Source organism: Lepidochelys kempii, chromosome 1 (genome assembly GCF_965140265.1).
Source record: "Lepidochelys kempii isolate rLepKem1 chromosome 1, rLepKem1.hap2, whole genome shotgun sequence".
NCBI classification, from domain to species: domain Eukaryota; kingdom Metazoa; phylum Chordata; order Testudines; family Cheloniidae; genus Lepidochelys; species Lepidochelys kempii.
In genome coordinates, this window is record NC_133256.1 from 204,709,628 (window position 1) to 204,720,342 (window position 10,715).

General features: G+C 46.9%; 1 protein-coding gene across 1 annotated transcript in view; it reads right to left on the bottom strand.

Annotated features, from left to right (window-relative positions):
- Positions 1 to 10,036, bottom strand: part of FSTL1 (follistatin like 1) — an 80,385-nt gene extending 70,349 nt beyond the window's left edge. Inside the window, exons 1-2 of the mRNA XM_073309556.1 lie at positions 9,876 to 10,036; positions 9,660 to 9,716 (exon numbers count right to left, since the gene is read on the bottom strand). Of these exons, the coding sequence (XP_073165657.1) occupies positions 9,660 to 9,716; positions 9,876 to 9,878 (60 nt within the window). The 5' untranslated portion in view covers positions 9,879 to 10,036. The remainder of the gene's footprint in view (positions 1 to 9,659; positions 9,717 to 9,875) is intronic.
- Positions 10,037 to 10,715: the final 679 nt, after the last annotated feature.

Sequence of the window (10,715 nt, forward strand, 5' to 3'; positions counted from 1 at the left end):
CCCCCATGAGTACCCTATATGGAAGGTTATTTTATTATGCCTCCTACCACCACCTCTAGGGATAGGAACGAGCTCACCAGCTCACATCACATGCAGCAACCAAACAGCCATCAGAGGAGAGTAACTTGCAGTTTCTCTCCTACAGTGCCAGGCCTGGTCCACCTGTAAAACTTAGGTTGGTGAGGCTGCAGCACTCACGTGACAAATCCACCGCCCGGGTGCCGTAGTTAAGCCAACCTAACCCCTGGTGTTGACACAGCCAGGGTGACGGAAGAATGCTTCTGTCAACCTACCTACTGTCACTCGAGGAAGTGATGTTCCTACAGCGATGGGAACACCCCTTCCATCACCGTAGGCTATGTTTACAGAGTTATGCCAGCATAGCTACACCGACCTAGCTATACAACAGGAGTCCCCGCAATGTAGACAAGGTCTACGTCCTCCAGGAAGTGTAGTAATGCACTTACAAGGGTTCCTGTACACTCTCATGCAGTCTTTGGGTTTCCTGGGACATACTTCCTGCTGGGTCAGAAACAAAGCAGTCCAGGGCAGGGCAGTCACAAGCTACAGTATATAGGGTAGTAGGAAGTTTGTTACCTCATTCCTGTACGTAGTCCCTGTTCATAATAAAAGGTTTTATCTTGACACTGGTCTGCCCGTCAGTAAGATATTACAGTTTCTGCTGTTACAGGCCAAATAGTGACCTAAGATGAATGGTCCAGTTTCACTACTAAGCTGTCCAGATTCCTGGATTCAATGAACTGTTCTCCAACATGGGTCTACCCCCTTTGGAACTGGATTACAATCCTTTCAAATCATCCATTCCCACTGTCCCTGCAGGATGTTCCTTCTCCCAAGCACAGACAACACTCCAGAGGTGGCCAACATGACCCCTGAGCTTTGAAGGCTGGAAACCAGTTCTTCGTATACAGCGCCCTTTCCTCAACCACAAAGGAAAAGAGCAGCCAAAGACAAGGCAGAAGAAGAAAGCCCAAAGGTAGCTTGGCACAGCTGTGAAGAGTTACATCATGCAGCAGGAAAGCAGTTGGCTTCGGGCTACAATTACCTGTGCTCAAATGGCAGGGGTCCCAGTGGCACAGAAAGGCCTCTAGGAATTGCTTTCCAGACTGATTAGTCATCTAGTAAACAGCCCCAGACTGTACACCTGGAGCAACACCCAAACTGTGCACCACCAAGGGCCATGCTGGCAATGTGCCAGCAACTTGAGGGCTCTGCCTCATTTGTATCTGTCCTGATGTACGCGTAGAAACTCCTCGTTTTTCACCTGAAGTCTTAGGAGCTGATCAGCTTTATCCTTGTGCAGAAGTTACAAGGAGGAACGAGCCAAGGGCTGTATTACAGGATCCTGAGAGCCAGATTTGGCCCTGAGGTTGCAGTTTGTTGGACCACTGCTATAGATGGATATTTATTGTCCCATACTGTGTCCTGAGGATGGACAGATTTCTTAGACTGGCACATATCTCTCCAGGCTTCAGTCTCGCATCAAGCTACTCTACCTCCCACTCCAACTGACATTCTGAATCTCCACGGACTTTCCTACTTGGCAGGACAGGCACCTGAGAAGACTTAACTATGAAATCAACAGTGAATGGAGCTTTGTGATGAAGGCTTATGGTTTTGAGTTCTCACCAATATTTACCAGTGAAGGCCAGTTAAAGAAATACTCACACAAATTTACAGGCAATCTGCAGGGAGTGAGTGTGACCTACTAGCTACCTCATCAAGAATTTTGGCTTCTAGTCTTAGCTCTGTCACAGATTCTGTGTGACCTAGAGTGTAAAATTACGAAGAAACCACCTTTGGCTGCAGATAATCTTTCCAGCCATCAGCATATCTTGAAAGCCAATTTCTGGGGAAAATCATCAAGAACAAGATAACTCCAGCAGTATCTAGAGTCCAAATGTCTCTGACCTATTTAGTTGAGGTTCTGGTCTGGGAGCTGTGCAGACACTGCACTGGTGATGGTGACTGATGATCTCCTGTCAATGGATGAAGATTAGGTGCCCATGCTTCAAAGTTCATGGACTCCCTGGTCACACCTCAGTCCCTCCTCTGGCCTGCTCCAAACCCTGCCCTAGCCTAGCTTGGGACAGCTATGGTGGAGCACGAGGCGTGCACAGTCACCCTGCATTCCTACTCTGAAACCTTCCCCTTTCTCTTGTCATGTTACCTAGTCTTTCAAATCCTCTGTCTGCACTGATCGCCCCCTATCTATTAGAATTGCAGGAGCACCTACCTAGAGATCCAGGTCAGGGATCAAGGCCTCACTGGGTTAGGTACTGTATACACACATAACCAAAAGATAATCTCCACGCCAGAGAGCTTACAGTTTTAGGGTGGTATTACTCGGAGTAATGGGATGAAATAAGCAAAGGAAAATTTAGGCTGACCAGCAGGAAAAGCCTGCTACCTATGAGAACATTAGACAGTATAATAGTGTTTCAAGGGAATGGTTGGAGTCATACCATTTGGGACAAAAGTGGACTGGGTACAGCCCCGGAGCACACACTATGGGGAACCAACCAGTGCTACTCAGCAGGAGATGGACTGGATGGGACCTAACAGATCTTTTCCATCTGTAACTCCTATCTCTTGGCTGTCTGGTTGCATTATGGGTGTGTTTCAGGGAGCAAGGGAGGAGTAGTTTACTCCCCAGTGATATGAAAGCCATTAAGCCAGCTCCTGCTTTCAAACCAGCCTTTAGTTTGCTTCACCACCACATTTGCTCAGATGCTTGAGAATGGGATTGAGGGATCCAGATACAGCTGAGCTAAGGAGACATGAGATCCCCTTCCCTGCAAATCCACCTGACCCCTTACCCTTTCCTAGCCAGCTCGTCACAAAGGAGCCTTCAGCGTGAGTCCTAGCCCAGTGAGTCCCAATACCTTTGCTGTGACTGACTGGTCACAAAGGCTATTCTTTAATTTAACTGTACAGTAACTAACAATAATCAGCAACAACATTCTTGGCCTCCAAGTATTTACTGCTGGAGTTAGGGAACTAAGGAGTGGAATAGGAAATCATACTTCACAGGGCTCAGGGGATTGGGAATAGGCTCTGCAGACATTGACCTCTAAGTAGCTGGTTTGAGTTGCAGACCAAGCAAATAATAATCAATTATTACTATCTGATGTCTGCTCAGTAGCCTGGTCTCAGCCCAATTCAGAGTTGTTAGGAGCTCATATTGCTATCAGTGCCAGCACAAATGACAATGATTATCTTATATGTCTTCTATGGTGCCCATCACCATGCGTTTAAAGCACCTTGGAATCTGAACTGGCAGTTCCAGCAGAAAGATCAAGGACTGAATGGGTCACAGGCTGGAACTCCCCTCTGACCACTAAAGAAGGTCAGGATTGAGGCACATTGATGGAGTGACAGGTGGGAAAAGCTTGCACCGCCACAGCCCATACTGTGTTTTGTCTGTGCTTAAACACAGGACATAAGCCTCTAGGCCTGGTAATCCAGCACCTTATTCATTATCTACATAAAAAGATTCCAAGATTGTCGGTCTGTGTGTCACTGTTACGTCTGCTCAATCAGTGTGAAGTGATGGAAACAGCCACACGCATGGCTGAGCACTCTCTCTGTTCAGAATATCACCAGGTTCAATTGTCACTGGGATTTGCGGTCCGTTACCATCTAATTTTTAAGTTCTCAACCATTTTGGCCCTTTTTTTTTTTAAAACACATGACTTTATGACTTACACCCCTGTGACAGCCAGGGTTTTCAGTTGCTAGTTATTTATACTATGGTAGTAGCGCCTAGGAACTGCAATCAAGGATCAGGGTCCCACTGTGCTGGGCTATGTACAGATATGTACAAAGAGGACAGTTCCAGCTCCAGAGAACTCATAACTGATAGGACACACAGGATGACATAGAATACATAAGAACCCATATCCACAGCTCAGAGCACCCACAAACTCTGCAAAAGTTTAGATCTAGATACAACTCTGCTGTTCAGACCCGTCTCTAAAATAAACCAGAGTATTAACAGTTTTAGTCTTTTCTTTTGATAACACTAAAGACACCAGCCTGAGGGATAAACCTTTACAAAGAATGTTCACTTTATTCTTAGATCAGCTCAGACTCTGGAATATGGCAGAAACGTCTATAACAGAGGCCCCTGTGGAGACAGACACAATCTGGCTGAACGAGGCACTTCTGGGAATCTCATCTGGCTCATGGGATGGGATGTGAAAACAAAGTCTGGTTAACAGGAGTCACATTACTTTGGAAGGATGCATCTGGCAGAGTTTTGTCACAAACTTTCATCTGTTCAAAGAAAAATGTTCCTCAACATGTAACACCACACAAGAAAGATCAAAGGTGCCCCAGTCCCTCCTGATGGGGAAGCAGCTGCTCCAATAACAGCAGCTGGAGCCCAAGCAGTAGGCAACACTAAGAGTTTCAATCACTCCCCTTGTCTTGTGTGGGGAGGGGATCTGCACACTACGCTGCCTCTCACCAGCAGCTCCCTGTTAATTACAAGCAAAGAATTTGTGCTCTGGCAGATGAAGGCCCTCACTGCATGCTGGTGAATTTGCACAGCCCAGACTTGTCAGTAAACAGCAGCTTTGTTTGCAGAGAGATGCCACAGAGTCACATACACTCATGCATTACACACCTTACATTTGTCATATTCTGAAGCTTGCAATATCAACCCTTCCATGAATTTAGGCTGCTGAATTCATGCTTGGTAACATCCCTACATGTAGGCAGTATGGTGTAGGGGTTAGAGCATGGCACTGGGTTCTTGGGACAGAGCTCCGAGGTTCTAGTGCTGACTCACCTGCCGATTTAGACCTCAGTCCTGCAAGGTGCTCAGCTCTCTGGCCTAATACAGCACAGCACTTAAAGTTAAGCACATGCTTAAGTGTTTTGCTGGATTGGGCCAAAGGATTCAACACCCTGCAGGCCTGAGCACTTGCTGTGTGGCACTTGCTAAGTCACTTCTCTCTTTCTGTCTAATGCATTTATAATGTGCTCATCACCATGGACATGTAGGTCCAACTACCTGCCAAATAGAAATTTAAAGGTAGGATTCCAAGGCAGTGGATGGTGTCAGAGCACAAATATCAGACAGGACAAAATTCAGATAAATGTTGAGTCTGATATTGCTTCCCGGGAAGTCAATGGCAACATTCCAATTAGCTTGAAGCCATGTCTATACCAGTAGACAAAGGCATGCTGTAGTTCTGACACGCATTAGCTGGTGAAGGTAAACTACTAGGGTTGACCCCTGCCAGCTAACACATGTTCAAATACAAATTGTCCTGTCTACAATAGGGTTTTAACATGTCATAGTTATACTGTATGTTAAAACCTGGTAAAACTTTCCGATATATACAAGTCCTCGGACCCCGTAAAGACAACCAAACAGAGTGTCTGGATTTATTTCTTGTTAACTGGGTATTTACATACTATTCCTTCAGCACCCAGGGATGAGATGTGCATCATATAGGAGACTTAGAGGCTTAAGGATTAACTTTTAATACACTCATTTTCTTTCCCATGGGAGAGGATATGGAGAAGGAAAAAGATATTTTGAGTCTCTCTCTCTCTCTCCTCTCTTTTATCCTATCCAGTCACCTCACTATAAACTCTGCTTCCCAGAACCATCCCCTGTACCCAGAAAAGGGACTGCTTGGGTTCATAGCTGGCCTATTTTCATGGCAGCCCCTGTGACACTAGCATACAAATCTTGCACTGAGATCCTGATCCCTCCAACTGAATCATCCAACACGACCAGGGGCAGGAGGGGGATTCCAGATGCTGACCCCAGAAGAGAAAGATAAACAGAACTACATGAGCTTGATAGCTGGATTCCATCTGGGTGGTAGGGCTCAGAATCTATTGCTCTTGTGATTGTTACGGAGCTTGGCCAAGAAAATCTCCCACGGTTTGGCAAGTCTACAATTTTTCAGTCTTCACAAAAGAATCCCAGGAACCTTTTTCGAAGCAATTTCTTCTCACGGAAGATTACTAATGGGCCTAACAATAGCACTGGGGTGAGCAGAGGATAAAAATCTAGACAGGTAGGGAGACCTATACTCCAGTGGAGCTTAGTAGCAATTTTGCCTACATAGGGACTACAGGTTTTAATGCCCAGTGTTAATTTATGAATACACTGAATGGCACTGAACACAGAATCCACCAAAAGCAGACAACAGCTAGAGAAGTGATCATCTCTGAAATCTAAAAGAGGCACACAATATGTTTCTATGATGTGTACTTAACTGCAGAACAAAACATACTTATATTTATACAATATTATTGCATGTCACAGACATAATAATAATACATAGCACTTAGATAAGGGGTTTTAACTTCATAGTGTTTTCTAAACACTAACTAGTTAGTCTTCAAACACAACCAGCTCTTCATAAGACAGGTAGGCCAAGATATCCCATAGTGTGTGCCAGTCATATATAGGTATCTAAAGGGTTTGATTTTCAAAAGAGCTAAGCACTCACCAGCTTCCATAGACTGAAGTGGAAATGCAAGGTGCCTGGCACTTTTGAAAATCAAACCATCTATTCAGATACCTAAATCCCACTGAACAGCCTAACTTTAAACCTGGTTTTGAAAATTTTGGCCATTAAGTTTTTATTATCCCAATTTTATATATGGGAAGATTAAGGCACAGAGATATTACGGTGCCTAAATTTGGGCATCAAAAAAATTAAGGCACCTACAAATCCTTTCACATTAGCAAGCCTCTGAGTGTGACCCCCCCCCCTTATAAATTAAAAATGTTTTAATATATTTAACACCATTATAAATGTTGGTGGCAAAGCGGGGTTTGGAGAAGAGGCTGACAGCTCATGACCCCCCACATAATAACTTTGCGACTCTCTGAGGGTTTCTGATCCCCCAGTTTGAGAACCCCTGGGCTACCCAGAATACTAGTAGCACAGCTGGCATCAGGGTCCAAATTCATCCCTGATCCAAATCCACTAGCTCCTACTCTTGTGCACAGACCACTATCGTGGTTATTATTTAACATTTATGTTGCAGTTGTACCAATGCACACCGTCTTACAAAGAGATTTTGACTTATACATTGACCAGAATTAATTACAGTTTGTTTACTATTATTTAGGCCTTGTCCACACTTGTTTACCCTTGTGGCGGCGTGTAGGGTACACGTAGCTATACATCATAGTGACGTAGGCAGGCTGAGTCCACATTCACTGCAGTGTGTACCTACACGTGGAAGGCTCCGGCCTGGGGAGGCAGTGAGGAAAGGCTCCGACAGCGGGACACTACACTGCTAAAAAAGGCAGTGTAGACTTGGGAAGCACTGCTTGGGTGTTTAGACTCTAGAGAACCATGTAGAATATATACCCTGGGGGTCATGCATGTATGGCACTCTATGCTACTCACCTAAGCAGTGCCTCACCATCTACCCTGCTATTTATACCCATGATATCTGGGCATGTATTATCTGTACTCTACACGCCACTCTAAGGCTATGTCTACACTATAGCTGGGATTGATGCTCTGAGACAGATCCACTGTCAGTCAATTTAGCGGGTCTAGTGAAGACCCGCCAAATCAACAGCAGATCGCTCTCCAGTCGACACCTTACTCTTCTCGTCGGGGGTAGAGTACGGGCAGTCGACGGAAGAGTTTCTCCCGACAACCCCCCGTGGTGTAGACCCTGCGGTAACTCGACCTAAGGTACGTAGCTAGAGTTGCGTAGTGTAGGTCAACTTACCACGGTAGTGTAGACATAGCCTTAGTGTTGACCTACCCTGTGGCTACATCTTCACTGGGAGCTAGGGGCGTGATTCCCAGCTCACAGAGACATACTTGTGCCAGCTCTCATCAAGTTAGTGCATTAAAAACAATAGCGTAGCTGCAGTAGCACGGGCAGCCGCAGTAGCAGCGTGCGTTAGCTTCCCCGAGTATGTACCTGCAGGATCCGGGGAGGTTTGTACTCAAGGCAAACAGTCTATGCCACTGATTGCCACAACTCGTGCTGCCACAGCTACACTACTCTTTTCAGCACACTAACTTGATGAGAGCTATTGCAAGTATGGTTACATGAGCAGGGAATCACACCCCCAGCTCCAAGTGTAGACGTGCCTAAGAAGATGAACAAAACTGCTTCCTGTTTGAATTGCAGCTTCTTGATGTATGGAAATAGTGACTGTGTAAGTATGTCCGGCACTAAGAGAAGGCTAGTATTACTGTATTATTATGCACATACACATGTGAAATGTTAATACATGCTATAGCTCAAATCCACACCCTCTCAGTTTTCATGGACGCTGCACTAAGGCTGGTTTGGCAGTGTTAGCTGTGACCCCATCACCTTTCCATATCGCCTCCATTCCTGGCATGCCACAGTACTCTGAATTTTTCATCTCCTCAGCAAGATGCTGATATGTGGGGGAGTTTACTGGAGAGCTTTAGTTTCTGGGTTTTTAAAAATCTTTTGTATTATTCTAAATCCTGTCTCTGCCATAACCATGGTAGAGAGGACAATGGATGGGAGGCAAAAAAATCAGCTGTTTTGTTGGAAATCAGATGTGTTTATACATTTTTAGGCAGAGCCAAATTGTGATGCTTCAGGGTGCGGCTAGCCATCTGTAACAAATGTGAAGGGGGATAAAATGCAAGTGGAAAGAAAATTCCCCCCCAGGGATCTCTTTTCTTCATAAACACACATTCTGTTTCTCTCCCTAGTGCAGCTTGAGTTCATTTTCTTTAAATCACTTCCACATTTTCCTGCTGCAATTATAAAATAGTTGGTTTCAGACCTCACTTTCACAAAGGCTGTAGCACTGGGAATTCAGATACCGCTTATTTTCTATCACCAGACTTTTGGGTTTATGAGTTTGGAGTTAATGGCTTTTAATTCCTGAAGAAGGTCAATGCAGTAAAAAAGGAAATGTTCAGAAAAAGTACAGTCTCACTTTAAAACTTGAAAGCATGAAAATGCAGTAATATAAACACAAGCTGATCACACGACAGGACTTAGGTTTTGGCAGAGGTCTAATTAGATTTCAGATCTAATATACCTCATGGGAACAAAATTCTGTTAAGCTTTTTAAAATATGAAAACGCACTAACAGTAAACCAGACAGATGTAACTTTAGCTCCCAAAGGAATACATAACAAGGATTTCCATTCACACTTATATGCTGAAACTTTCACCCCAAGGGAAAAAAAATTACTTTTCCCAACTGTGGGTGTATTTTTCACCAAATGAAACTGCTTGAAAAGCTATGGAGGGAGAAACTGTTAATTGTTTAAATTGCTCGAAGGAAAGTGTAAATCATCCAGGGCGCTTTTCTGAACCCCCCAGATCCATTACTTCCTCCAAATACCCATCCCCGCCATCTATTCTTTCCCCAAATCCCCCTGCGCTGGATGCTTTGTCTCCCCTGGTAAAGGCAATCATTTGCTTTCACGCGCATCCGCTGCCTAGATTTCTGCTCCCAACTTTGCAGCGGATCAAAACAGCTCACAAGTCGGTGGACCACGAACACGAGCCACCCCCAACTATCCCTGGGCTCTCGTCTGTGTTTGCAGCTACACTTAAGAACATGTCGTGTTCGTGCGCGAGCTGGCAATCTAGTCCTCGTAAAAAGCGCCCAGGGGAGCCCGGAGCCCCGCACATACCTCAGCGTGCAGCCGGGCGACGGCCACAAGGGCAAAAAGCGAGAGACTTTTCCAAATCTGCAAAAGAGAGAGAGAGAGAGAGAGAGATGCGTGTGAGGGGGGGCTGGGAAAGAAAGAGGCGCCCCAGAAAACTTCCCCAGGATCCCCTCTTCTGAGGTCCCCTTCCCCACCCCTCCTACCACCAGCCTCTCCCTCCCCAGCCGCCGCCCCGCTCACCATGTTGCTCGTGGCTCGGGCAGAGGGGCGCGAGTGGGGCGGGCTGGGCGAGAAGCGGAGAAGGGACCTTTGCTGCTTTTTCCTTCTTCTTCTTCTGGAAATTTGATCAGGGCGCTGGGAGGGAAGCGCTCTGCTCCCCGCATCTGCCTCCAGCTCCGCCCCCCCCGGCCAGCCCCCTTCACCCGCTCCTCCCCCCGCCCCGCCCCGCCCCCCCATGTGCGTCCCGGCGGCTGCTAACCCGGGGCCCGCGGCGCGTGTGTGAGCCGCAGCTGACTCCTCCCGCTCCGGCTCCGGCTCCGGCTCCGGCTCCCTCGGTGGGAGGCACACAGCGCTGCTATGGGGCTAGGAGCCATGGGGCTGAGGGAGGCTTTCCATGCATCCCTACAACGTGCAGGCACAGGCCCTCCCGAGCCTGCCAGCCCCTCCTGGGGGGCTTCAGGCTGTGCCACGGAGTCAGCGTTGCCAACCCCCTCCAGGGTTGGCCCGGAGTCTCCAGGAATTAAAGATGAATCTTTAATTAAAGATGCTGTCATGGGATGAGACTTCCAGGAACATGTCCAACCACACCTGGCAACCCTACAAGGAGAGGAAGGTGCTCTCCGGTCCGGGGAGGGGTGTGGGGGGAGTTGCCGAGCAGCTGGAAGGGGGAAGAAAGCGGGGTGCAGGGGATGAGTCCTCACCTGTGTCTCCCCCAGCAATGAAGCGAGGCTGCTCCGATCTGGGTGGGTGGGAGCTGCACAAAGGGAGAGGGGGTGTAGCAATGACATAGCTAGGAGTTGAATTTGGGGGGGTGGGGGAGACCCAACTTCTGGTAGATGGGCAGTCACGCTAGCTGGACCC